The sequence below is a fragment of the Colletotrichum higginsianum genome, chromosome 9, assembly GCF_001672515.1.
Source record: "Colletotrichum higginsianum IMI 349063 chromosome 9, whole genome shotgun sequence".
NCBI lineage: Eukaryota > Fungi > Ascomycota > Sordariomycetes > Glomerellales > Glomerellaceae > Colletotrichum > Colletotrichum higginsianum.
This window is the reverse complement of record NC_030961.1, coordinates 970,187-997,197: the sequence shown is the minus strand read 5'-3', so window position 1 is coordinate 997,197 and position 27,011 is coordinate 970,187. Positions and strand designations below refer to the sequence as shown.

General features: G+C 59.2%; 10 protein-coding genes across 10 annotated transcripts; 5 read left to right on the top strand and 5 right to left on the bottom strand.

The window, feature by feature from the left end:
* On the top strand, positions 1–4,956 carry CH63R_12539 (uncharacterized protein; the record flags this gene model as incomplete). The annotated part of the gene is made up of 1 exon (XM_018307513.1): positions 1–4,956. One exon carries the CDS (start codon positions 1–3, stop codon positions 4,954–4,956), a length of 4,956 nt encoding a protein of 1,651 aa, XP_018151930.1.
* A 1,519-nt stretch (positions 4,957–6,475) lies between these two features.
* CH63R_12538 (Duf1741 domain containing protein) lies at positions 6,476–8,808 on the top strand (the record flags this gene model as incomplete). The annotated part of the gene is made up of 6 exons (XM_018307512.1): positions 6,476–6,559; positions 6,636–6,842; positions 6,946–7,099; positions 7,184–7,296; positions 7,388–7,725; positions 7,818–8,808. The coding sequence occupies 6 exons, from the start codon at positions 6,476–6,478 to the stop codon at positions 8,806–8,808; spliced, it is 1,887 nt and encodes a 628-aa protein (XP_018151929.1).
* Positions 8,809–9,684: 876 nt separating this feature from the next.
* Positions 9,685–10,520, top strand: CH63R_12537 (Iron-sulfur cluster assembly accessory protein; the record flags this gene model as incomplete). The annotated part of the gene is made up of 2 exons (XM_018307511.1): positions 9,685–10,405; positions 10,483–10,520. The coding sequence occupies 2 exons, from the start codon at positions 9,685–9,687 to the stop codon at positions 10,518–10,520; spliced, it is 759 nt and encodes a 252-aa protein (XP_018151928.1).
* Positions 10,521–11,499: 979 nt separating this feature from the next.
* On the top strand, positions 11,500–13,218 carry CH63R_12536 (ATPase; the record flags this gene model as incomplete). The annotated part of the gene is made up of 1 exon (XM_018307510.1): positions 11,500–13,218. The coding sequence occupies one exon, from the start codon at positions 11,500–11,502 to the stop codon at positions 13,216–13,218; it is 1,719 nt and encodes a 572-aa protein (XP_018151927.1).
* Positions 13,219–13,874: 656 nt separating this feature from the next.
* On the bottom strand, positions 13,875–16,341 carry CH63R_12535 (Alkaline proteinase; the record flags this gene model as incomplete). Its single annotated transcript, XM_018307509.1, has 6 exons — positions 13,875–13,950; positions 14,049–15,022; positions 15,089–15,192; positions 15,255–15,525; positions 15,615–15,914; positions 15,997–16,341. The coding sequence occupies 6 exons, from the start codon at positions 16,339–16,341 to the stop codon at positions 13,875–13,877; spliced, it is 2,070 nt and encodes a 689-aa protein (XP_018151926.1).
* An 890-nt stretch (positions 16,342–17,231) lies between these two features.
* Positions 17,232–19,954, bottom strand: CH63R_12534 (uncharacterized protein; the record flags this gene model as incomplete). The annotated part of the gene is made up of 7 exons (XM_018307508.1): positions 17,232–17,547; positions 17,657–17,691; positions 17,781–18,354; positions 18,408–18,496; positions 18,570–19,380; positions 19,459–19,855; positions 19,927–19,954. 7 exons carry the CDS (start codon positions 19,952–19,954, stop codon positions 17,232–17,234), a joined length of 2,250 nt encoding a protein of 749 aa, XP_018151925.1.
* Positions 19,955–22,072: 2,118 nt separating this feature from the next.
* On the top strand, positions 22,073–22,658 carry CH63R_12533 (uncharacterized protein; the record flags this gene model as incomplete). The annotated part of the gene is made up of 2 exons (XM_018307507.1): positions 22,073–22,238; positions 22,312–22,658. 2 exons carry the CDS (start codon positions 22,073–22,075, stop codon positions 22,656–22,658), a joined length of 513 nt encoding a protein of 170 aa, XP_018151924.1.
* A 488-nt stretch (positions 22,659–23,146) lies between these two features.
* On the bottom strand, positions 23,147–24,103 carry CH63R_12532 (Feruloyl esterase B; the record flags this gene model as incomplete). Its single annotated transcript, XM_018307506.1, has 1 exon — positions 23,147–24,103. The coding sequence occupies one exon, from the start codon at positions 24,101–24,103 to the stop codon at positions 23,147–23,149; it is 957 nt and encodes a 318-aa protein (XP_018151923.1).
* Positions 24,104–24,323: 220 nt separating this feature from the next.
* Positions 24,324–24,518, bottom strand: CH63R_12531 (uncharacterized protein; the record flags this gene model as incomplete). Its single annotated transcript, XM_018307505.1, has 1 exon — positions 24,324–24,518. The coding sequence occupies one exon, from the start codon at positions 24,516–24,518 to the stop codon at positions 24,324–24,326; it is 195 nt and encodes a 64-aa protein (XP_018151922.1).
* A 416-nt stretch (positions 24,519–24,934) lies between these two features.
* Positions 24,935–26,170, bottom strand: CH63R_12530 (U3 small nucleolar RNA-associated protein 5; the record flags this gene model as incomplete). Its single annotated transcript, XM_018307504.1, has 1 exon — positions 24,935–26,170. One exon carries the CDS (start codon positions 26,168–26,170, stop codon positions 24,935–24,937), a length of 1,236 nt encoding a protein of 411 aa, XP_018151921.1.
* Positions 26,171–27,011: the final 841 nt, after the last annotated feature.

Below are 27,011 nucleotides of genomic sequence, written 5' to 3'. Positions count from 1 at the left end.
ATGGCGGCCACGGCATACACGTCGTTACGCAGGTCCTCGACGTCGTCCACGAGGTCAGGGTCAGGGTCGGACTACAGCGATGCAGGAACGGGGCCAATGACGGCGGCGAAAAGGACGAGGGCGACCCGAGGCGTGCTCCTCGACGACGACGACTACGACGCATACAACAACGACACAAAAGACGTCGCCTCGTCGTCGTCGCTGCCCTCCGTCTCGGCCACCGCGACGCCCAGCCCCGCAAACTTTTTGTCCCTCGCCGAGACGAGCCTCACGCCCTTGTCCATGGACAGCGACCTGTTTTCCGATCGAGGGTTCGACAGTAGTAGCAAAGCAGGGGACAAGACGGGCAGCCCGAGCCCCTACAAGCAGCAGCAGCAGCAGCAGCAGCAGCAGCAGCAGTCGACGACACAAACCTCTGGAATGGCGCCGTCATCATTAGCATCGTATGCTGTGCAAGCAGGCCACGAAGACGAAGACTTGAGACGGAGCACAAGAGCCAACGAGGAGGCATCATCATTGCCTGCGACGTCTGCGGCCATGCGATCACCACATGCATCAGCGACATCTTCAGCAGCAGCGACAAGGACGAGGACGGCGGCGGCGGATGAGGAAGCAAATGTCTCGGGTGCACGCGACACGGCGACGGAAATAGAAGCGGCAGCGTCGCACGCGGCCAATCGAACCGGCAGCAGCAGCAGCAGCAGCAGCGGGAACATCGAATGCGGCACTGAGTTGATGGACTGGAATGCAGCCAGGGAGGAGCATCAGCACCATCAGCAGCAGCAGCAGCAGCAGGATCCGCAGGGAGAGGGAGAGCAATGGCAAGGTCAGGAAGACGACGACCCACGGGCAATCTCGCGTAGGAACCCGCGCCAGCGTCGTGCTGGGTCGACGCCGCTGTCGCTCGATCCGCTGCAGATGATGATCGGGACGCCCCCCGATAACGATAAGGTCGCCTCCATCAGGGCCCTGCCGCTGCCGCTGCCGCTGTCGCTGTCGCTGTCGCTGCCGGATAACGATAAGGAAAGGGATAGCGCCCCGGCCCCCCCGGCCCCCCCGGCCACTCACACCCAGGACCGGACACAGGCCAGCACCAGCACCCCCAGCACCACCGCTACCAACAGCAACACGAACGCCCAAGCACCCACCGGCGCCAGCGCCAGCGCCAGCAGCGGTACAACCACCACCACCGCCGCCGCCAGCACGTCCCCCCGATCCACCACCACTACCACCACCACTGCGTTCCAATCGCACCCGTTCCAGTCGGGCCCGTCGTCCCTGGCATCTGCTCCTGTCGCCGCCGCCCCCTTGGCCCTGCGTACGAAAAACATCTCGGACACGAATAGTAGTAATATCGCCTCCGGCCCCCCTAATACGAGCTCTGCGTCCGCCATCACGAGCCCGGCCGCCTCAACCTCCTCGCCCTCCACCGTCTTCTCCGCCCCGGCTGCCTTTACCCGCCAAATCTCGACATCCTCGCTGCGATCCACAAGCAGCCTCATCTCCCAGATCCAGGACAGCCTGCAGCAGCAGCAACAACAGCAACAACAATCACAACACCACCATCACCACTCCTCGTCGGGCGCACATCTCGTCAGGCCCGTTGCCAAACCCATCGTTCGCACCACCTCCGACTCCCAATTCACCCTCAAGCACCCCGTCCCCGACCTCAACTGCCGCTCCGGCGCCTACATCGGCAACGTGGCCGCCCTCGAGAAGTCGGCCGAGCGCCTGTCCATGACCAGCTCCATCGAGGACGCCATCCGCGACCTGCATGGGGAACTGAAACGTTCTGACTCCCGCCGCTCCTCCATCCTGGCCGCCAGCGTCGCCGCCTCCCAGTCCCCGATTGAGGAACCCTCGGCTCAGCCTGGCCCCCTGCGAGTCATCCCTCCCGTCGCCTCCATCGTCGAGCTCAACAACGCCGCCCGTCTCGGCGGATACTCCCCGAGCGGCTACGTCATGTCGCCCAATCACTCCATGACCGGCCGTTTGCGCTCCGGCTCCAAGAACTCGAGCGGCCGTCCCGAAATCGACGTCGACGCCATCATGTCTCGCCACGGCCCCGGCAAGGGCTCCACGAGGAGCGTCCGCTCCGGCAAGCCTTCGCTGGCTGAGATCGCCGAGTCGGAGCCCGTCGCCCTGACTGGTCGCGTGCTCGACGAAGCCGACCATGCTCCCATCCCCGTCACCGCCGACGACGACGCTACCATCCGCCGGCCCAATACCCATTACGAAGAGAACCCCGGTAGCTACCACGACATGTTCGGCGACATGGACCGCCAGTCTTCGGGCCTCGGCCTGGACTTTGGCGGTGACAATGCCAATGCCAATGCCAACCCCAACGCTGCGCGAGACCCCGACGACAGGCCGCCCTCGCCCCGTTCTACCTCGACCTTTGACCACGCCAACGCCTTTGGCGACTTTGACGGCGTGCACTGCCAGCCGGAAGATCTCGAGCGCGGCTACGAACCCTCCCTCCGCGACCATGGCGACGGCGAGTACCACGAAATGCCCATGCCAATGCCCATGCCCATGTCACAGGCGACGATGCCCATGCCCGAGCCCCAGTACCAGCCGCCGCCGGCACCACGCATGCCGCCCACGAACAGGGCCGACAGGGGCAGGCCGCAGTCGTACTTTGACCCGCTCACCGGCCAGGAGATGCTCTGCTACCCCGCTCGCGTGCCGGCCATGCTCAACCTGCCGCCCAAGCTGTCCAAGAAGCCCAAGACGGAAGTTCGCAACGCGCGCCACTCCAAGGTGCTGCAGGCCATGGGCCACCCCGGGTTTGGCAAGGCCGAGTACCTGCCGCAGGATCCCGAAGCCCCCCCCGTGCGCGAGTCCAAGATGTGGCTTCCCGACCCGCTCGCCGGCCACGGAATGACCTCGTTCGGCGACTACGCCAACGACCAGCCTTCGGGAGAAGCACCACTGAAGGAGCCGCCCGTTGCCGCCGACTCGCATGTGCCGTCGGAGCAGGGCGACCCGGTGCTGGCGGTGGGCGGTGGGCCAGCGCAATCCGAGGACATGTCGCAGCCTCCGACCCAGCAACGCCGCAAGTCCAAGATGCCAAGGGCCTCGCAGCTGCCACCTCAACTGCGTGCGAGCGCCTTTTTCGAACTGCCCTCGACAACACCCAAGATCGAGATGAAGGAAGGCTCCGCCATGGCCACGCTCGATAGCATCCTCGACGCTTCCGCCAACGCCCCCGTCAGTGCCTTCACAGACCACGCCTTCGCCGGCAAGCTGGGCTCCGAGGTGTACGGCCCCGACAAGAAGAAGAACCGCAAGTCGACCGCGACCGCCATCCTGCTGCCCGAAGAGCACGTCAGGGCCGCCTCGCAGAAGAAGAAGGGCGGACTCACGCCTTTCGGCAAAGGCTCCAACGACGGTTCCCGGAAGAACTCGATGGCCGGCAGCAGGGAAGAAAACCAGGCCCTGTCCGACCACGTCGACGGTGCGAGGGCAGACAAAGCCGAAGGCGAGAGCTCGGGCGACGAAGAGGAACAGGTGGAGGACGAATTCGCCGGCGTTCTCGACGGGCCTCCCACTACCCTGCTCGCCGAGCTGCAGTTGCGCAAGTACCACGCGAGGATGCGGACGCAGAACCCGAACCGCAACGTTGGCCAGAACGGCATGCACGCCACCCTCATAGAGCTCGATGCCGTCGCCGAGACGCAGAAGAGGCATCGCGAAAAGAAGAAGGTCGCCCTCGCCTGGGAAGACGGGGTCAAGGAGGAGGAGGGCAGCTCCGACGAAGACGACGTGCCGCTCGGCGTCCTCTACGCGAGCCAGCCCACCATCGCCGAGAGGAACCGCCCTCTAGGTCTGATGGAGCGCCGCGACCTGGAGGAGAACGAGCCCCTGAGTGCCCGCCGAGCGCGTCTGCACGGACACGAACCGCCAAAGACGCTGGGCAAACAGAGCAGCAACTACACCCTGAACGCCGGACTGAGCCAGCTTCGCCTGCACCAGATGCCCTCCACCGAGCGCATGAGGCCCCAGGAGGAGTCGGACGACGACGAAGCGGTCGAGGGCGAGACCCTCGCCGAGCGTATGCGGCGCCTCAAGACCAAGGACGAGGCTAGGCACAACAACCTCCCCAGCGCTCGCCCCGTGAGCAAGGCCTTCTCGGCCGAGATGCTCGCCCAGTTCGGCGATGCCGACAAACCCGAGGACAAGGGTAAGGAAAAGGAGACCCAGCCCGAGGAGACAGAGGAAACTCTCGGCCAGCGCAGGAAGAGACTGCAGGCCGAGCGCGAGGCCCGCGAACGGGAGATGATGCTGGGCGGCGGTCCCATCGAGCCGGAAGCACCCCTGTTGCGCAAGAAGCACAGCATGGCCGACGTCCTCGGCTCGCACCCCATAATTCACAACAACCCCGCCCTGGAAGAGCGGCGCCGCATCGAGCAGGAGCAGCGCAAGGTCAGGGAACAGGAGGCCAAGATGGCCGCCATTCGGGCACAGATGCCCACGACCCTCACCGGACCCAACGTACAACGGACCGGCGGCTACATGAACGGCGCCTTCAACGACGGCACCGGGGGCAACGTCCATCAGGCGCCGCCGGCCCACAACGGCCTCGGCGCCAACATGGGCCCCGGCGGATGGAACCGATCCAGCATGGCTTTCAGCAGCTACGGCGGGCCGCTCCAGCAACCGATGCAGCACTACCAGCAGCAGCCGGCGTATGGCGGGCACGCCGGGGTCGGGCAGATGGCGCAGACGCCCATGAACGGCTACGGGGGTTACACCGCCGGCGGCATGGGCGGCATGGGTGGCATGAACAACATGAACGCCTACGGCATGCCAATGCAGATGCAGCCGATGAGCGGCGGCATGGGAATGCAACAGGGCATGGCGCCGATGCAGATGCAGCCGATGCAGATGCAGCCCGGGCATAACGGGCAGATGCAGAACATCGAGCGCTGGAGGCAGAGCGTCATGTACTAGACGCTATCTACCGGACTGGACGTCGACATCGTTGCGTACTAGGACGGATGAGAGGTCACACCCATGGACAACTAACTCAACAATCACATAATTACTCTTGGTGTGGCGCGGCTTGGGTGTTTCTGTACACAAGCAAAAACTACTATGGCACAACATATATACACTATGGCATTGCGATGGGCGTTGGATACCTCTTTCTTTTGTCCTTTTTATTTTATTTTTTTACCCCTGGGAGTGGGATATGGATGCGAGGCACAGCGCGCGGTGTAAGCATTTGGGCAGAAGAGAGGGGATAGATGACAGCAGGGTTGGATACAGCATCGTCTACCGATCAAATATATAATAAATCAATGATGACTGCATCAAGGTTTGCACTGTTGGAACTTATATCCGTTGAGCGAGTGAGGTGACAGTGGGAGAAAGTAGGAGAAGAGTCGACGACATGAATGGCCGGCTACATGGGTTTGGTCCAAGTATAGATAGATATCTGCTATCCCCATGCAGGAACGAAAGTCCCTTATGTGTTTTATATGTTTTGTATGTTTGCTTTGAACTGGGCCCGTTGATAAATAATCTGGAGTCATTCATGGAGAACGGACCGGGTACATATCTGGCTGCGGCCAAGGTAGATGAACGCATCATGGAATCGACCTCGTTCTCACTTACACCGTCGCGCTGCCGCTGCAACATGCACAGTGTTTGGTTTGGGGTCTCACTTACCAGACTCCGATCTCACGCGTCTTGGGAGGACCGTCGGTGGGATGGTTGAAGACGCAGGTGTGTGTGTGTGTGTGTCCGCTCAATTCATCGTCTCCTATTCCTATTCCCATCATCTGGCTGACGTTTTGACACTGACGCAACCACCGCGACGAGCAGGGCACAAACAACACACTCACACACACACACACACGCACACACACAATGTTGCTTGGAGGGATGCCTCTCAACTGAGAACACACGACATGAGCCGTGGCCCACATGGGTATCGAACAGCATGAAGCTGGGTCCCGGCATTTGGATCGACGGCACTGCAATCTGGGAGGCTCCCGTCAGCCCTACCGCTACCGCCGTGCATGAAACATGGCATGGGGGGGATGGACAAGTGGCCCTGGACAAGTGTCCCGATCTTTGTATATGTACAGGACAGTGTATAGTAATCAGAGCACGGTATTTTCCGGTGATTCATTTGGTTGATCAGAGACAGTGCTCACGAATCGATGGCACAGTATGTCATTTCCCTGAGCTGCCGCCCCCTTATCTTTTTTTTATCCCCTTCCCTTATCGCAACGCGCGTATCGCAGCGCATCTCGCATCTCTCAGCTCCGGCGTGTCCTTGCAAGTTGCTGCTCGGACCGGCCAAAGTCTAAAGGTCAGCTTCCAAGCCAAGTCCCAAGTAACCACCTCCTCGCTGGGCCAACATCTGCGCCCTCGTGCCGTCTTTTTGGCTTGAGAGGAAAGAAAAAAAACTCCCCAACAGCAGTCGCGCCGACCTACAGCAAATCCCAGTTACCACCCGGGAATGGAGGCGTCACCGCTGACCCGTCAGCCTCCGCCCGAGGTGTTCCAGCCCAAGATCGTCCAGCTCTACGAGTCGCTGTTCAAGGTGCGGAAGCCAGGACGAAATATGAACGCCCCCCTTCCCAAAATTCTGCTGACACCCCCGCGCGCCGTCCCTCCAGGATGCCGACGACGATTCCGAACGCTCCGAGGGCTTCTGGCGCGAGTTCTTCCTCCTCCGGCCCGACCGCGCGGCCCTGAGGCGGATCCTCGACGGCCTCGGGCCCGCCGACATGCTTGCGCTCGAGGAGCACACGAGGGAGCTGTTCGCGCGCGCCGTGGCGGCTGTTAAAAACGGGCAGGGTGTCGCCGACCTTCACGCGCTCGACGTAAGTAGTAGTAGTAGTCTTTTTGATGCCCCCCTTTCCCAATTGGCGAGAACGAGGCCGCTGAGCCCTTCGACTGACATTGTGCGTGGGTGACCATCCGTAGACCCTCAGCGTGTTCCTCTGCTCGGCGCTCTCCAAGAAGTATGCGCATCCCAGCTCCGACATCATCAACGTCCTGGCCGGCATTGATTACGTCGACACCATCTTCACCGACTTCGTGGGCGCCTTGGACCAGATCATCCGCGGTGGAAAGAGCCGTAAGCCAGCCCTGTGAAACGATACGAAGCAATTGGAAAGGGGCGAGGGAGGAAGTGGGAGGAACGGTTGCTGACTTGCGGCAGTGGACTTGCGGCAAAAGGCCATCGAGGTCGTGCTGGCCGTGACGGCGGGCGCTTACCAGACGAGTCTCTTGACGTACTTTATCCAGCGGGATCTCTTCCCCTCGGTGATGAAGGTAAGCAGGCCAGCCGACCGACCAATCCTTATCCCTTTCTAGCTACCCACCCCGCCGAGATGTCACTTTTACTAACACCGACCGCACGCAGTTCATCCAAGACGCCGACACGACGGAGCGCATCCTCGGCCCTTCGACCCTCCTCGGCCTCCTGGCCAACTACAACAAGTTTGAGTTCCAGAACCCCTACCAGATGCGGCTGAACGACTTCGTCAACGAGGCGACAATTAAGAAGATCATACGGTGCGTCGGCGAGACGTGCCAGAGCCTGACTACACAATACGTTGAGGTGCAGGACGACCTGCCCGAAGGGTGGACGCTGAACGGCACGCTGCACATGATTGGGCTCGGCGTCGTGGCCAGGGGGCCGAGGCCGGAGAAGAAGGCCGTCTACGATGCCGAGACGATGAAGCACATGTTTACGAAGCTGTAAGTGACGGCGGCGCACGACGTCCTTTGGGGGAACGGCGTGCCACGGTCCCCGGAAGACTGACTGGCTGACTGACTGACTTGGGACACAGACCCGGCGAGGAGGCAGCTGTGCTGCTGGCGACATACGACTTCACGCACGCCAACAAGCTCTTCTGCTTCAACCTCGCCACCCTCCCGGCCGAAAAGGGCGAACAACAACCCCTGGCGGCCTTCACGTCGCTCACGTCCTACCTGCTCCAACACGCCCACCTCTCGGAGCGCACGACGCACTACTCGCACCTCAACCTCATGGTCTTCCGGCTGCTGATCGAGGACCCCGTACTCTGCAAGCGGATATGCAGCGAGGAGTCCAAGGCGCACGTGCGCCTGTGCCGCCAGCGACAGCCGTTCCTGCCGCTGGTGCGCGGGGAGCGGATCCTGGCGGCGGCGGTGCTGGACACGATGGTGGACGGCATCACGCACAACCTCCGGCGCAGGCTCGACGTCGGGCTGTACACGCTGTGCGTGGGGATCCTGCTGCGCATCGTCTCGTACCTCTCGCGATCGCGCACGCGGCTCGCGTATCACTGGGCGGACCTCTTCCGGGCGCTGCTGAACCTCATCAAGTTCCTGACGACGTACGTCGCGGACGTCAAGGACCTGCCGCAGATCGACCTGCTGCTGGACAACGTCGTCAACCTAGTGGCGCTGTCGCTGTCGGCGGGCGAGGGGTTCCTGCCGTCGCCGGCGGCGTACGACGACCTCTTCTACAAGGTGGTGGAGGCGGGCGACGGGCTGGCCACGTTCAAGGAGGGCTACGGTCTCGGGAGGCGGCCGAGCAACTCGATCGACACGCTCATCAGCGTGAGCACGCACTACAAGGAGCTGCTGGCGGAGGGCGGGCGGAGCGGGGGCAGGAAGGGGAACCTGACGAGCGTGCAGGTGACGGAGGTGATCAAGCAGGGGTACGAGACGCTGAGCATCCAGGCCAAGGAGGGCCTCGACACGTGGGACCGGTACCGCGAGGCGGACGAGCGGACGCTGCTGAAGAAGATGGCGAGGGCGGCCGTCGGGGACGTGAGAGGCATGGTGGAGAGGTAGTGGAAGATTAGCCTTGTACGATGCCAATGACACCCGAGATGAAGTTTCACGAGTGGTCTTGATCCTTGGGGTGGTCGTTTTCCACACTGGTGCTGAGCTGGGTTGGTGCCATGTGCTGATGATGGCTTGTGTTGATGCCAGGTGTTGCGCTGCTTGCGATGCTTGGGCTGCTTGAGCTGCGTGACTTGGACTTCACCCGAGCAAGGGGAAAGCAACCCCTTGGCTCGAAACAACTCTAGTTCTTTCGATCCACTAGGGGAAACAAGTTGGTGAATTCGGCTTGAGCATAAGGCAGTTGAAGCAAGCACATGAACAATGCTTCATGCGGCTCTCGAGTCTCGCTCGAGGTGCCTTTTGTGTTATGTCATCAGCAACTGAACAAGCCTCATTGCTGAGGCAGCAGAAAGGTGGACGGGCGGACGGACCGCAAAGGCTGCTTTGTCATGGATGTTTGCCGTTGACAAATTAGCAGCATCTGATTGGCTGAATATCACCCGGTTAGATGGGGGCCACTTACCATGTCATAGCCGCGCCACGGGCCCAGAGACTGTCAAATGACCCCCCCCCCCCCCCCCCCCAAAGTTGGCCCCAGCTTCTTGCTGCCTTTCTTTTGCTCCGAGGCCAGCCACACACCACCCGTTCCTATTATTCATCGCCAATCCCTCCCCCATCCCCCATCCCGAAAAACCTCGGACCCGTCAATTCTTAATCCCACCTGTTAATTCTTTCGTCACCGTCAGGCGATCCTTCAACTTCCTCAACCCACAACACACCTCCCTTTGTCTGATTCTACACCACAGACGCAACACTGAGCACACGGATTCAAGCGGCAAACACACACACAAACATACAAACACGCACACATTACAGCCCACGATGAATGCCCCAAGGATACTCAGCAGGGTGGCGTTCCGCCGTTCCTGCACAGCTCTGCAGTGCGCTTCCGCTCGCCGCGCCTACGGCAGCCCGTCGTTCCAGTCGTACCCTCTTTACACCAACAACAACACGCCTCCCCCGGCACGGGGCGACGGCATCATCCCCGAGAGCCCGATCGCGTCGCCGGGTCCGCTGCCGAAGGTCAACGAGACGAGACCGCCCAAGATTTCCTCGCAGATGGCGTCCTCCCACCAGTCCCCGACACCGAGCTCTCCGTCTGCCGCGCAGTCCTCGACGACAACGACGACGTCAACAACAGCAAACACTTCCACAGCAACGACGCAGGCCACCGCCGCCCCGACGACGTCATCGGCATCGCCGGCAGCACAGGCGACCAAGCCGGCGGCGCGACCGCAGCGCAAGCTCCGAGCGCGCAAGGCGGCGATGAAGCTGTCGCCGTCGGCGGTGGAGCAGCTGCGCGCGCTGCTGGACCAGCCGGAGCCGAAGCTGATCAAGATCGGCGTGCGGAACCGCGGGTGCTCGGGCCTGGCGTACCACCTCGAGTACGTCGACAAGCCCGGCAGCTTCGACGAGGAGGTGGTGCAGGACGGCGTCAAGGTGCTGATCGACAGCAAGGCGCTGTTCAGCATCATCGGCAGCGAGATGGACTGGGTCGAGGACAAGCTGAGCCAGCGGTTCGTCTTCAAGAACCCCAACATCAGTGAGTCTATTTCTTCTTCTTCCTATTCCCACTTCCTCTTTTTTTTGTAAGGGTTGGGCTTGCTGACGTTTTAACAGAGGAGGAATGCGGCTGCGGCGAGTCTTTCATGGTATGAGACGTAGTTGGTTCAATGGAAAGGGTGGACGAACCGACAGAGAGCCTGATGACCGGCTCCATGGCATCGGTATACGCGTGCATCATTTACGAACGCCGTCCGCTCACATAGAGAGGACGAGACGGCAGGCGGGGTCTGGCATCTCGTGATGCCGAGGCCGTTATTGTACATCATCATACCATCATCATCATCATGCTCAACCTCGAGTAAGCAAATCGGGAACAGAGGGAATGAACGAGAAGAGACAGAAAGACAGAAGGGCATTGGGAGGCGTTTTCATTTTAGGAGTAATGATACCTACGATAAGACCCGGTTCCAGCAGCCGGGCGTGAATCAATTGAGTTGTTGGCAATTGTCAAGTCTTCCATGCCAGCCAGTACTACATACCTACCTAGTGACTCGACAATTCGACTCACTCAGCACATCCAGTTCATCCCATGACGACGGCTGGATGGAAGGGTGGCACACAGTGTATTTCCGAACCCGAGCTGCCGGACCCTGTTTTGAACCTGCGTCCCCATTCCCCCCCGTCCCGACGCTCCTCCGGGAACTCACCCGAGAGCTGTGACGACTCGGTCGGTACCTGAACGAAGTACAAGTTTCCAGGTACTTACTTACCTTAGGTAAACAGCACGAGTCCGGCAGTGGCTGGCAGGTATTGTCGGCTGGTGCGGAGCAACAGGTACCGGTTCTCCACTGTAATTTCAAGAGCTCAACTCGATTGCCAATTGACAAGTGACGACGGGTGGGCGCGTCACTGCACCCAAAAATTGATTCCCAGGCGCGTCGTCCACCCCCCCGGATCAACCCTCGAAATTCACCCTCGAACCTCGCGATCAACCACCGAATTGCTCCCGAAACATCACTGCGACGACAAGGACGACGATCCCACCGGCAATACCTGAAGAATCTCTCCAAAGACCCGCCAGTACTGGCTCCGACACTCGCTCATGCGCCACGATCCAACAGCACCCTCACAATGGCAGCCGTCGACTGTCCCATCTGCAATAAGCCCGTCAAGGAGACGCTGATCAACTCCCACATCGACTCGGGCTGCTTGAACCACATCTTCAACCCCGAACGCACATCCTCCCCTCCAATACCCTCCCAGACCAACGGCGCCAGCTCGACCGCGTCTTCATCCCAGGCCAAACGTCCCGCATCCTCCTTCTTCCAGACCCCCGCCGCGAAGCGCCATGCCCCTCCGACCAAAGTCCTCACCACTCCCGCCAACAACAACAGCACCGCCGCCGCCACCACCACCACGACCCGTCCGACTGCCGGCGTGAAACGAAGCTACGACGACGGCCCTGGTGCCGCCCCCTCCCCCTTCGAAACCGCCGCCGCCGCCGCAGCTGTGACCGACACGGACAGTGATGCCTCCCGACGGCCACCCCCAGAGACCGGCCCCGTCGCCAAGCGCACAAAGACGGCCCGCGCCGCACCGCTGGCCGAGCGCATGCGTCCCACCACCCTCGACGACGTCTGCGGCCAAGACCTCGTCGGCCCTCACGGCGTGCTGCGCTCCCTCATCGAGTCGGACCGCGTGCCCTCCATGATCCTCTGGGGCGGCTCCGGCACCGGCAAGACCACCATTGCCCGCTGCATCGCCCAGACCGTCGGCTCGCGCTTCATCGAGATGAACGCCACCTCGTCCGGCGTCGCCGAGTGTAAAAAGCTGTTCGCCGACGCCGCCAACGAGTCCGCCCTGACGGGCCGCAAGACCATCATCTTCTGCGACGAGATCCACCGCTTCTCCAAGGCCCAGCAGGACGTCTTCCTCAAGCCCGTCGAGGCCGGCACCATCACCCTGATTGGCGCCACCACCGAGAATCCGAGCTTCCGCGTCCAGGCCGCCCTGCTGTCGCGCTGCCGCACCTTCACGCTGTCCAAGCTGTCGGCCGAGGACGTCGCGCGGATCCTGCTGCGCGCCATCGACGAGGAGGCCCGCGCCAAGAACTACCCGGGCAGCCCGCTCATCGACGCCGAGCTCGTCACCTACCTTGCCGCCTTCTCCGACGGCGACGCCCGCACGGCGCTGAACCTGCTCGAGCTCGCCCTGTCGCTCTCGACGAGGCAGGGCCTCACCAAGGAGGACCTCAAGGCGGCCCTGACGAAGACGCTCGTCTACGACCGCGCCGGCGACCAGCACTACGACACCATCTCGGCCTTCCACAAGGCCGTGCGCGGCTCCGACCCGGACGCCGCGCTGTACTACCTCGCGCGCATGCTGCAGTCGGGCGAGGACCCGCTGTTCGTCGCGCGGCGCATGGTCGTCATCGCCTCGGAGGACGTCGGCCTCGCCGACAACTCGCTGTTGCCGCTCGCCACGGCCGCGTATACGGCCGCGCAGCAGATCGGCATGCCCGAGGCCCGCATCCCGCTGGCCCACTGTGCTGTCGCGCTCAGCCTGGCGCCCAAGAGCACGCGCGCGTATCGCGGGTTGAATAACGCCTACGCGGCCCTCCGTGAGCCCGGCGTCGCGGCGTTGCCCGTGCCACTGCACCTGAGGAACGCGCCGACGCGGCTGATGCGCGAGATGGGGTACGGCGCCGAGTACAAGTACCCGCCCAACTACCGGGGCGGGAGGGTGCGGCAGGAGTACCTCCCGGACGAGCTCGTCGGGAGGCGCTTCCTCGAAGACAGGGACCTGGGGACCGAGGTCGATCCAGACCTTGAGATGGAGACGGAGTCGTGAAGGAGAGGGGGGGGAAGAGGGAGTTTGCTTTCGAGCGCGGCATTATAGCTGGCGTTTTGGACAGACGATCAAAAATATTATAGAGTCCCGACGGGCGCTGGCGGCCTTGCCGGCATTGGAACATTTCGAGCTTTGAGGACAAAAGCTCACACCACATTCCGGTTCAGGGGGGCGACATCAACGGACCATTGGACCATTGCATATATACCAGACGGGCGTCCGGGGCGGGTGTATCAGGGCCCTTGCCGTTTGAATCAAAGAAGCGACTACACCTGGTTGGTGTACGTGATCCGCATTGTTGACTTCTGGAAAGATGATGTCTCGGCCCTGTTTGCGAGTTTGCTCCGTTTACCGATACCAGCCAACGGCCACGGATGCCGGTTTGTTTGTTTGCTCCAACGAAAACATCACGGGGATGGAAGTGGGCATGCGAAGACACGCGCCCCTTGATTCAGAGGGGTGATTAAGAATTATGTATTGCTTCTTCACTAGATGCTGGTTTTAAGCCCTAGCTCTTGTGAAATCGTGGAAGGGCTGTGCAGGCGAAGAATGACGGGCGATGCTAGTCCCCCCCCCCCCCCCCTCTTATACCTTGCTGCTACGTTGTCAGCCGCGGCTCCCGTCGTGTTTTCGATTTGGGCTCGGGGATCTACGACTTACTTGAAGGCGACTCCGGAGTCGATGCTGCTTGAGCTCGGTTTCACGAAGTCGGTCGACCACGCCGAGTTGTACCTGGGCTTTTGGTCAGTGACTCTCTCTCTCCCTCTCTGTCTCTGTCTCTGTCTTTCTTTGTTTCTTTCTTTTCCAAGCACGGTATCCCATCAACGCACCTGTTGCAGACGTAATAGGGGTTGAAATACGCCCCTCGTCTGAACTGCAGCACCCGGTAGAGGAAGACCGAGGCGCACCGGTCTGGGTTCGTTCCGAAGTCCCTGGTCAGTCTTGGGGTCTCTAGTAACAAGAGATCGATCCCTAAGGGGGGACGGGGAGGGGGGGGGGACTCACCTGTGCACTTGGCCAGGCACCACTGCTCGATGTTGCCGGTGACGCGCTCGCTCGCGCTGTTCGAGGTGGCGTCATAGTTGTCGCTCGCGACGCCGTCCCGCTCAAAGACGCGCCGGAAGCCCTGCGGGTTCTCGCTCCACGAGGGTCTGAAGGGCGGGGGAGGAGGAGGGGGCCTCGACGTCGTCGAGGAGGAGCCGGTTGGGGCCGCCGCCGCCGCCGCCGAGGTCGGGGTGGTCTCTTCTTCGCAGTCCGTCGCGTCGCCGTCCTGGCGCCGTCTGTTGGCAGTGTTTCCCATCCCCCTGCAGGCGCGGCGGCGCGGGTCGATGCCGTTCCAGATCACGGGCGGCCCGCCCGTGACGCGCGGGTACGAGAAGGACTTGACCATGGCCTTCGCCTTGGCGGCGACCTCGCCGGGGACCTGGAGCCGGGCGTGGTGTTCGGCCTGGGAGAGCCAGACGGCGACGACGCCGGCAACAGTTGGGGCGGCTGGTGCGTTGCAGTCAGCAAGGCTGGCTTCTTCTTGTGTGTGTGTCTCGACGGAGAGGGGGAAAGGGGAGTGATGAAAAGGGAGGGAGAGAGAGAGAGGCTCACCAAAGGAAGTGCCGTAGGCCCTCTTCGAGCCGCTGGACCCACCCGAGGCGCAGGAGATGAAGGCCGGAGCTGAGGTGGTCAGCTGGTCGCCGGTGCCCTGGGAGAAGAAGGCGCGGGAGCCGTCGTTCGTGACGCCGCCGACAACGATGATGTCCGTGGTGTCGCCGAAGAGGGCCGGGTAGTCCGACAAATCATCGAATTCGTCTGTCTGGTGATCGTTAGCTGGGGCGTGATTCGGATGGGTTGAAGAGCTAGGGGGGAGGGGGGGGCTTACTGCCTCGTTGCCCGACGCCGTGACGATAACGATGTCTTCGGCCATGATGGCGATGATGAGAAGTCTATAAGCCGTTTCGGTGGACATTTGCAGGTCGGGGATGGCTGATAGGGACTGTTTTAATAAACTGGGAGGGTTTACTGGAAGGGGACTATGCAAGACTCACTATGACCCAAGGCCATGACGATTACGGCCTTGCCCTCAATGCCCTTCTCATAGACGTCGTTGCTGACCTCCACAAGGGCTGCAAAGACGGCCGACAACGACAGGTCATCGGGCAGCTTGACCATGACCATGTTGGCGTCCTTGGCGGTGCCGTACGCCGGACCCGCCGACTTAGACGCCACGCAGGAGCCGTGGGAGGCGAAGTCCGTCTCTTCCTGCACAGCGCCAGGGGCGTATATAAAGCTTTTGTCCCCCGTCATGCCAGTCCATTCCTGTTTCTGTCCGTTAGCGATTCGTCTTTTTTTCTTCTTCTTTTTTTCTGGCGATTTCTTCTTCATCGTGTCGAGGCCAGGACACACACCGGATGCTGAATGTTGGCGCCCGTGTCGATCGCGTAGATGGTCACTCCCTTGCCTGCCTCGGAGGCGTATCCGAACGCAGGGATGTCTTTGAGGCTCGAGCCGCGGGGCTGAGAGATGATCTTGAGGTCGTCGGCGGCGTCGGACTGGAGGCCGATGTCGGCCGGGTTCGGGAGCGTCGTCTGCGGCGAGCCGGGCGGGCCCGTGGCTGATGGTTGGCTAGGCGTCGACGACGACGGCGGCGCGGCCGGCGAGGGAGGCTGGTCTTCCTCGAGCTTGCTATCCGGGGTCGCGCTGCCGAACTATAGAGGACGCTTCTGTTTCAGTATCACGTTGTGTGGGGGGGAGCTGACTGGTGGAAGTGGGATAGGGAGAGTCACTCACTCCGGGGACCTTCGCGATGGCGTCAGCCTGGGCGGAGGTGATGGCCGCCTTGAAGAAGACGACCAGGCCGGTGCGTTTGCTGGGGACCTCCTCCAGAGACCCCGGGACGGCTTCCGTTGAGAGGATGTTTTTAAGGTTCTGAATCTGTTCCCTAGTGGCGTCCCGGTCCGCGAGGATGATGTACGGGGTGGGCGCCATGGTGTCGGGGGGCGGGTCTTGTCTGGCGAGGAGGTGGTTTCTCTTGTGTATCGTGAGGTCTTGCCATTTGTCTTGGTGGGGGACTGAGAAGACTCTGTTGCTCAGGATGAGTACGGCGAGCCATCTGAGGAGGTCGCCAGAGAGCATTTGGAATTAGTTTTTAGGGGTTGACGAATGGAATGGGAGTTAGCAAGCGAGCTTAGGCTATAAAGGAATGCGAGGAGACGCTGGAAGACAGGAGGGGCAGGGCCGCGAATATAGTCAAAAATCGAGAGTACGGATACTCTAGAAACTTATACAATGAGAAGTGACCTTCGTGGTCCATTTTTACTTGGCAAATATGCCACAGGATCGATCGGCCTTGACCTGCGCCTCTCATGTCTCTCTTGGCCATCAAATCTTCATAGTGGCATTGGGCAACCCGGGAACAGAGCTGTGTGGCCGCTGTCCCTTCCCTCCGTAAGGTCTTTACAGTTGGCCTTGTAATGGAACCCAACTGACAGAGCAGGCCGCCTGCCTGTAGGGCTACCACTGGCTCGGTCTGCGCGACACCCCGAGGCTTCTAGTATGGTGTGCGGTAAGTTCAGCCTGCGGGTCAGGTATTGTGCCAAATTGGCCTGACCAGCCCTGCCCTTGTCAGATCAGACTGGCGGCATGTCTGGAAAGCGAGCAGAGTACAGGTACGGCTGTGAGTAGCCAGATGCGTAGCCAGATGTACAGCTGCTGAGTTAACCTTTATGATGTACAGCCTACCGGCCCCCACGAGAAAGCCACTTGCCTGCAACTACAGTAAGCGTATGGGCGTATTAGATTGGACCGGCAACATGTGCATGAACTGAATCCCTGCATTGACCGCCCAGTCTGGCAGCATCTTCGGCCTAAGTTAAATGAACCTCATTTCTCTTTACAACTAAACTCTCAGGCTTTTCATCCTTGCACTTCTTAAAAGTCGTTTTTAGCAGCTCACAACTGTTGAACCTCCGTTTTCTCCGTCGGAGTCATGCAGCGAAGGATGCAATTACCGGTCTGTCTCTGGATCAATCAACAAAAGAGCCCGGTATCTTCAGCTCCGTGTCCTCCGCAACTTCGCTCTTGGAATCTCGACAACGTTCGTAACATTCCCAACATATCCATTCGCCTGGTTTCCATTCATCTTCATCGTCTGATTGCCCATCCTCGTACTCTGTTTCCCAGTCCTCATCATTTGTGTCCTGGTATTCGTCGTCTGCCTCGGCCCCACCTTCCATGTTCAAATATTCAATCTCAACCGCGTCATGAAGGATGCTGTTCGACCCGAAACCACACTCGTGCTCTTGAGATGGACACAAGTTTCGGTATCGGCTTCCTACGAGACTCAACAAACGACAGATGCATTTTTGCGTCGACAAGCCGGCCCCTATGCCAACCCACCAGGGTTGGTAATCCAGATACCCTTTAGCAAGCACACAACGGCACAATTTACAGAGCCTGGAATGCGTCCCAATGAACGGCAACCCCCTGCAAACATTCAGCAGATGATGCAACGATTCGCTTTCCCATCCTTCTTGAGAAAGAAGAAAGGTGCTAGTTGACAGTTGGGCAGTTACGATCTCTTGAAAACTCTTGCCGCAGTTGCGTAATGATGCAACCCAAGTCCTCAACCAGTTAGGGTTGCGGACTGCTCTCAACAAGGGGGCATGATATTTTTCAGAGACGGATAAAAGGTCGACACCTCGATTGCGCAGAAACAGGAGCCTTGCGGTCAACTCTGACTCATCCCACTCGCTTTCTGCCAGGAAATGCAAAATGGATGATGTGTCACTCATTGTCTCAATGAGGGTTTCGTCCAGGCTGAGGATATCTTGAAACGCCCCAAATGAGCATCGCGCGCTGAAGTTTAAGATACATTGTCGCATTGAGTCATCCGAATGTTGTAGAATTTGTCGGAATGTAACCCGATACTGGCGAAGCAGTTCGCAAAGAGAGTCACAGAAAAGGTCTGAAACTGCAAATGTCGTGGTTCTCCTCAGCGAATACTGAAACAACGTGCCAATAAGGAAGTCGATGTGGAAGTTGATCTCGAGAATACCCTCCAAGTAATCATCGAAAAGCCTAAAGAATTTGAGGTCGATGCATGTGCGCAGGTAGGACACGCCGATTAAGTAGTAAATGAGCGGCAAACTAATCTGTGTCAGCCAAAGCAATATTATGCGACTTTGCCTAGACTGACGCACCTAATTGGCCTTGCAGAATTCACATATGTCTCAGCGCCTGCTGAGATGAGATACTCACACAGCTCAAAACGTCCGTAGTAAGCGGCCATCTGACACAGAGTGTAAGCATGGATTCTTGTGAATTCGAGCCAGAATTTGACTTGTGGAAAAATTGGCTCTTACAATAAGTGGCGTGAACCCATGGGGAGCTGTATCTCGCGCTGAAGCCTCTCCTTTGGCGATGAGAGTGCGAACCGCGCCGATATTACCATCCCGACAGAGTTCGAATACGACGGCATCGCGGCTAACCATGCGAAGAGGCTCTAGTCTGCGTGTCCACCCACTCATGGATTGAAGCAGTGACAGTTCGATTCCGTATCGAACCCCACACCAAATCAACCAGTGCGCTGGATGGAACGAGATCGTGTATGATGTTCTGTCCGCTTGTGGATTTGCACTTTGATACATCGCTGACATCCTCAGTCGGATGTTGAATGTTCCAAATACTGTTTTCCTGCAGTGATGGCGAGATAGGGCTCGGTAGGCAATGCTTGAAGTATTCTCCCTTCGATCAACTTCGCTTTGTGTGAATGCTTCGAGCGTATTGCTATCGGATCTATTCACCCCGCTCAAGGGAAGAGAATCTGTAGAGCTAGCATTTCTGCTGAAAAGTCCGTCCTTCGATAACTCTTGAACTTCATGGTTCATATCGTCCACGAGCTGGACGCGTACAGCTTCAGGGAACCCCCGTGCCATACGGGCGATCAGGGATTCCATGCCAGCGAGCTGCTCCTTGATGTATCTGATATCGGAAGATTGGCTTGATAGCGAAGAGAAGTGGGATGTCAACTCCAAGGACAAGAACCCTGTTTTTTGGCTCAGGTCGCCAATGGCGACCTCAATGTCTCTCTGGCCCGTTCCCAAAGAAGTCGAGTTATCTGCCAGCGTGGCCAACATACGTGTCTGGTTTGCAGAGTCCGATACCGATTGGTGTCTGTCCAACGTCAGTCAGCTTTGGTTACAAAACTGGGCACCGAGCCGTCAGGTATCCAAGGCCAAATAGAAGTCTTACCGAGCGGAAGCCTGCAAGGCCATGAGCAGCGTACTCTTCGTACGCGAGATTGAATTACGAAACTCGGCGACTTCCTCTTTCCTCCATACACCCGCGACAAGAGAAGCCCATTTTCGTTTGATTCTGCTTTCGGTTTCGCATCGTTTGCGCAAAGGGCTGACCAGCGCCTCGAATCGCGTCACTTCCTGCTGGCCGTCTTCCAAGGCTTTCGTGAGGATCGGGTCGATCGTTTCTCGCTGTGCGTTGTGGGCAATGCCGATGTACACCCTCTCGAGGAACTCGAGTTCCGCGGCGATGGATCCCAGCTCGTCGGGGGCGTCTCTCACGGAGCGCCAAAAGTCGTGGATTTTGGTGACCTTTTCGGCAAGCTGTAGTGCCAATGATACGACGGCAAAACCTGGCAAAATCATCGAAGGGCTAGAGGAAAGGACACGGCACACCAGAAGCAATGGATCTGAGGGAACATACCGCTCGATACACCGGAGAGAACCTCCATGTTGGCGCGAGGCTCTGCCTAGAGACCCAGGAGGGTCTCAGAAAGACAAGAAGCGGCTGCCTATGTGGACAACAAGCGCAGTGGGAGATGAGGAGAGGTCATACTGGCATCAGGATATCGTTCCGCGCCGCTGAGCCTTGCACTCGAAGTGGGACAGATTGAGGCAGGTTCACGGAGTGAAAACGCAAGTGCTTACAGATGGAAAGGACAAGCACGCCTTACATATTTGAGGGCAGTCAGCCTGGCCAGCGTGGCGAGCGCGGGGAACAGGGGGCGCAGCACACGCCACAGGCATTCTCTCGGTTTTCTGTGAGGGATGTGTTGTCTGATTGGAAGATATTGCGATGGAGGTGCATGCTGAGCCGCAGTGAACGGGCAAAATGGTCCGCGCCAAGACTCTCCAAGGGGTGTCGTTGTGCAACCAGTGACATGTCATCACTGTCTAGCTAGGCCTGATTGAGGCCCAACACTCAGCCATGCTTGAGAGTGTGCCGATCCCTGGTTGGACATCTGGTTGCTTGTTGTTGGCTAATCACAGGTGACGGATGTCAGCCGCCATTACAACCGATGTTCCCCAATACGCACTTGAGATCATCTTGAACCATGGATATATTATCATCATGCAGAAGCAAGAGGTAGTTGGGCACCCTCTTAAGCAGGTTTCAGGGGTATGAGGACTGATGTACGGAATGCTTAACTCTTCGGCGTCCCACTGAACAATAACAGCCTGCCCTAGGCCTCATACTTGGTCGCCGTTTTTCCTTTGAAAAGTGAGGCAGTGCTTGTCTGTATTGATTGTAAAATAGGCGACATCTTCTTTGTAGGCTCCTGCAACTGTGAGAACAAGAACCCAACGAGGGAGGGGGCACTGTGCCATATTGATGTACGCTTGAAGAGCGGCCCGCAGTTGTCATCATAGGTCCCAGCTCAACCGACTCAAATTCGGATCTACTGGTAATTTCATGATTGTGTGCATATCTATTGGTGGAGAGTAAAAAGAAAACCGAAACCTCGAGCATTACCTTCTCAGCCCATTGGACTCGGTCATCACAGCGACTTGGGCCAGAGGAACACAAGTCAGTGTTGCTAACCAAACTTCAATTATCTAAACGCGTTCATAAAGGAGTCAAGTTCAACCCCACTGCTATCTGATTCGATATTGTCTTCGACTGAGTTGGCATGCACTCTCTGAATTAAAAGATCACCGAGGCCGTCAAGCTTTTAGCTTTGAAGATCATAACACCACCCGAGACAGTAACGCTCTCGGCAGAAACCGAGACAGGCAGGCAGATCTCAAGAGCAGCTCAACTCGGTCTCGGATCGCCGGTTGGATGTGCAAAATCTGGACCATCTCCCGCGCTGCCAACCAATCTCTGAGACCTCGAGAATCCGAAATCAGCCATCACATAAGATGACAGCCACTTTTTTGGGGTGATGCGGCTCTCCTGACGGCCCCCCTATAAGGATTCAGACATGAAACCGCGCTTAGAGCAGGGTGTTCCCCCAGACTCGGCGGCGCAAAATCCCCTCCCCCCCTGTAACCGAGCCGATCTTGAGACGTTTCAGCGAACGGTTGCGGCAACTGGGGGGGAACGACACGTTCTGCGCGCCACGAGACAGGTTGGCAGCGTCAAAGCATCCCTTTTTGGGAGTTCTTCGCCTGGCAACTTCGGCAGCGCAGCTTTCACAGGGCAACCCCTCCGTCTGTTGTTCTCCTGGACTCCTGTTTGGGCCGGGGCCGCTTTCAATGGTCCTTCACTTGAGCTTTTAATACTTCGTATGATGCCGGTATAGGTAGACTGTTTTAAGGTCGCAGGCAGGCGGGAAGGGTGTGGTTTGAAGGCGGCGTCTCGTGTCGCATCATGCTTAATTCCCCCTTTCGGCACCCCCAGTTGATCACCTTTGGGCGAGAAACGGCTTTAAATGTGCCCTGAAGCCGCCTCGCGTCTCTTTGATTCTTGATTTCAGAATCATCCCATTCATTCGCTCAACTCGAGATTCCCAACCCACACAACCTTCACTTCGTTTCTGGCTGGTCCTTGTTTAATTCATTGTCACTCGTGGTTTAAACTTTCAAACCTTTTTTTTAAGAACAACTTGACAACCCCTTCAGTCAGAATGAAGTTCATCGCAGCTCTCTCCCTGGCCCTCGCCTCCTCTGCGGCCGCCATGCCCACCGAGGACCTGTCCAAGCGGCAGACCGTCAACCGCGGCCCAGAGACCCTCGTTTTCAAGGAGCAGGGCGGTGTGCCCGGCAACGAGTGCCTCACATTCCGTAATAATGGTAAGTTCACCACCCAGCTTTTCCCCCCTTCCCAACCCAAACTACACGAGTTGAGCTGTTAACACTCCCTCAGGCGAGATCGTCGATGCCGCGTGCGTCAACACCGCCGCCGACAGGCAGATCACGCCCTCGACCAGGAACGGCCAGAACGTGCTCCTAGTCCAGCGCTCGTTCAGCAGCGGATTCCGGCCGGACCTCGTCGACAAGGAGGCCTGCGTCGGGTTCAACGGCACGGCCTTCCGCGCCGAGGACTGCGCCTCGAAGAACATCGAGTTCGTGGCCCAGCAGGGCAACAACCTCGTCACCATCAGCGGCGCCTGTTTGAACGGACACGACAACAAGGCGCAGGTGACTGTCTCGGCGCAAGGCCAGGGCTGCGCCGAGTTCACCACCACGTCGGTCAACCCCACGGCTCCTTAGAAGAAAATAGGCTGCCCAGAGACGCCATGCGCTTGTGAAGAGCTCCTTGAAGGGGGTAATAGAGTAGAGAGGTGATGGGGATTGGTGGTGGAGAGATTCTCGGCCATTGGGCCCAAGGGAAGTGAGCTGGCTCTAATAGTTAGGTGCGAGGATGTTGTCGCCAATATGTATATCAAGACCGATGGTTTGTCTGACATACAAGTAGGGTAATGAGGAAAGCCGTATGTGTCCGTCATCAAAATTCAAGTGAGATGTGTGAATCTTGCGGTATGGTTTCCGCGACATTTCACAATTCATTATGTACAGTTGAATTTACTTACAAACATGAACATGATCGAAATCGCATGCATTCAATGCCCTCAGTTCTCTGAACGGCCCGTAAACACTGAAATATTGAATCAACTACAAACCTTGAGGCAAGAATGCTTTTGTATATGCAGCCAGATGTTGGATCTACACTTCTATCCCCACGAAGATGGAAGCCGATTTCATGGGCTCCCTCTCTTGACACAAGCTCCCGGCACCGGCAACGACTTGCGCGAGAAACAGCCCTCGCCAACGCAGTCGAGCTCAAAGAACCTGACAACCTCGTCGGGCATGTCGGGGATGTTATGATCCACCCCGTGCGCCAGGAAAGCCTCGAACAGCCCCCGCCTGCCATACACGCTCTTGGTCCACCCCGCCACGGGGTCGTCCTCCACGACCGCCGTCGGCGTGGCCCCGACGCCCAGCACCGTCGTCCACATCTTGATCTCCTCGTAAAAGTTGGTCACGTTCAGCACGTTGTCCACGTCCCCGTGCAGGACCTGCAGCTTCGGCCGCGGCCCCGCGTACCCCGGATACGCGGCCTCGACGACGGCGGCCCACTCCTCGCCCGTGCGCGTGATGCGGCCGCTCGCGCAGTCGTCGGACCACACAGCGAACCCGTCGGCGGCGTAGCACCCGAACGGCACGCCGGCGAACGCCGAGCCCGCGGCGAAGACGTCCGGGTACGCGCCGAGCAGGACGTTGGTCATCATGGCGCCGGAGCTGACGCCCGCGACGAAGACCCGGTCGCGGTCGACGTCGTGGTTGTCGAGGGTCCAGCGGACCATGCTGACGATGCCGAGCGAGTCGCCGCCGGCGTCGTGGGCGAGGGTCTGCGGCGAGGACACGTCCCAGCAGTTGTCGGCGGCCCAGGGGGAGGAGGGGTAGATGGTGACGAAGCCGAGGGCGTCGGCGAGCGGGCGCCAGGGCTTCCAGTTGAAGGCGTCCTGGGCCGTGCCGTGGCACCAGTGCGGGAAGACGAGGAGGGGCGCCGCCGGGGCGGGGGAGTCCGGGACGTAGAGGTAGAAGGAGACGTTGGTTGGGTTGGGGCCGAAGTCGGTGGTGATCTGTTGGAGGGAGGCGGCGGAGCCGAGGGCCGGGAGGAGGGCGGCGGCGGCCCAGGTGAGAGGTGACCGCATGGCTGTGAGGTGATGCTGGGTTTGGGAATTGCCTTCAATTGGAGTATATGGCAAAGATACCGGGAACCAAACGAGGTCGTTCGTCACCTCATGGAGCGGGTGTGTGGGCTGGCAGCTCGTTTTATGGACTTGGGGAGGAGGGGTTAATAGCTACCTACCCCTGTACCCCATGGCCCACGGGGGATGCGGCCGGCGGAAGTAGTGGTCCTCGATGGCTGCTTCATAGTGCCTCGCTCTCACTGGTTGAGATATCAACTAGGGTCGAGAGAGACGGCGTTTCTTGCGCGTGCTGGGCGGGGATGTTGTTGTAAGAGGGATCACCGGTGGATCTCGACGTGGAGGTTCGTGCCTCCGTGCCCCCAAAGCGGAAGTGTGGAGCCGCGGCGAGCCGGCGGGCCGGGGGCTTATCGGTCATGTCTGGCCGAGAGACGCGGCTCGACCTTCAACAGCCGATTCGGTGGGACCTGGAACCCGAGCTTGATAGCCCGGTATATGTTGACACCGCCCATTGGCCAATTCGATCCGTAGGTCTATCCAAGTATCGGCTCAAGTCAGTCTGTTACCAACTATCAGAACATTGCGCGGCAGTGCGAGTTGGAGCGAATGAAGCCCTTCCCCTCCAGGGTTTCTGAGATACTCTTCTTGATTTTTGATGACCGATAACTCCATACAACGCAAGTTTTGCCCTATTGCACAATATTATGTCAATTGTCGGCCGGGCCAAGTCTATATGCCGTTCTAAAGACCCCTGGCCCCCTCCCTCTCCCGCTGCTCCCCCTACCGTTCATCTAGTGGATGAATCATAACACCAGGAGCGACTCTCGTCTTGGTTTATTTCCTCTTGGCGAACGAGGAGGCGGTTTTCTGAACCTTGGCCGGCGGCGCGGCTTCCGCGTCGCTGTCATCGTCGTCGTCCGAATCCTCGACATCATCGTGGTCCACCTCGTCCTCGTCCACAACATCCTCGTCTGAGCTGTCATCCGCCGCCGCAGCAACGTCCTCGTCATCATCATCGTCATCGTCCGAGTCGCCGATGAAACCGTTCGTGGCGGGGACCGCTTCGTCGTCGTCGTCGTCGGCGGCCAGAAGGGCCTTTCTTGAGCCGAGCCCGTCGGCCATGTCGGCGTCCGCGTCGGCGTCCTCCTCGCCCTCGACGTAGATGGCGCCCTCCTCTTCGTCGTCCTCGTCGGCGTCGTCGATCTGGCTGGCGCCGCGCCTGCGTTGCCGTCCCTTCCTGAGCTGCATCTGCGCCTCCAGCATGTCCAGCTTGCCCTTGAGGGCGAGCAGGCTCGGCAGGCCGCGCGAGCGCTCGCTGAGGACCTTCTGCAGGGAGACTAACCGCTCGAGGACCTTGGGCTGGACCGCCAGGGCGCCGCCGTGGGCGACGAGGGTCCACTTGACCCAGATCATGAGGCTGCCTGCGCGGCCGGGCCGCCTGTGGAATCGGGCGGCGAGCTTGGTGAGGAGAACGCCTGCAAGGCTGCTGTCGAGGCGCTCGATCGTCTGCTGGATGGTCTCGAGGTTGGTGATTTGCAGGCAGGATTCGAGGAGGTCGGTGTCTTCGGTCTTGAGCGCCTGGGTGAGGACGGTGCTCAGGGAGGATAGCGAGGGCGGGGCAAGGTTCTTTCTTGATGACTGCGAGGCGACGGCCTTGGTGGAGTCTCCTTGTTGCGACAGAATGGCGGGGACGTCGATGGTGCCCCGTAGCAGCTCGCCAAAGGTGGGCGATCCTGCTTCCTCCTCATCCTCGGCGCCCTCGGCGTCGGCCTCGGGTTGTGTGGGTTGTTCTTGGGCGGCGGCGGTGGCATCCTCCTTGCCGTTCACGGGTTCCTTTGCGTCGCCGGCGTCGGCCTCGGGGGCGCCCATTTCCTCGTCGGAAACATCCTCGTCGCTGTCCTCGTCGGAGGAGATCTCAATCGCCTCGTTGCTGCCCTTCAGCGCGGCTTGTAAAGAGTCGGTCGCAGAGACGGCGGCTCTGCTTTCGTCGATTGTCGTCTTGGCCGCCTTGGGAGCGGGCTTGACAACCGGAGCCGTAAACTTGCCGGACGACCTTCGTCTCGACGACATTGTGGCGATTGGGGGGGTATCTTGGCGTGGTTAGGAAGTGGTGGTGAGAAGGGACCGGGAAAAAAAATGAAAGGTGGGAAAAAGCCGTGATAGAGGTGCTCTCCTCTAACATCAATGAGCGGCCTGCCTGAACTTTTTTTTCTGCCGATTGCCAATTTTTTTCGGTTCGGCGCACACGACCGCCCGCGGGGAGATGCTGACGTAAGAAGTACAAGGTGGGGCGTCGTCTCCAAGAGGATGTCTCTATCGGAAGTCGGACTGGAGTATATCCGAAGTCGCCGGCTCGGTGATGACTCAGGCCAGCCTGCCAACTTGTCATGTCGACAGTGAGAGTGTCACGTGGGCAAAGCAGCATCGACCCGTTGGGTTTCTGTGGAAGAGCTTGGTCCAGAACGCAATCCGATTTTGTGCCCGTCATTTGTCGTGGCCCAGCCTCCACGCACACTCGCCAGTCGCCACAAGTATCCGTACAGGGTACTGCATGGTCTCACTGTTGCTCCCTACACATTTCTCTATCCACGTCGAGCCTAGAGGCTTACATCCCACCCGTGCGGCTTCACGATGCTTCGGACACACGTGAAGGAAGAGTTGAGACGAAGCGTGGTGGCTGTGCTCAAAGCCTAAACTTTGCGATGGAAGCTATTCGCGAAAACGCAGATCAGCAGCTCAGGTGGCTCACTGGCGCACGCCAGCGGCCAGACCATTAGGAACGCAAGGCCAAGGAGGCACATGATTGGCTCATGGGTGCTGCTGTTCTCAATCCAGAGCTCCGAGCCACAGTGATTGGTCAAAACGCCGCTCGAGCAGTCATGTACTTTCTCTCTTGTGCTATGCCGCATCT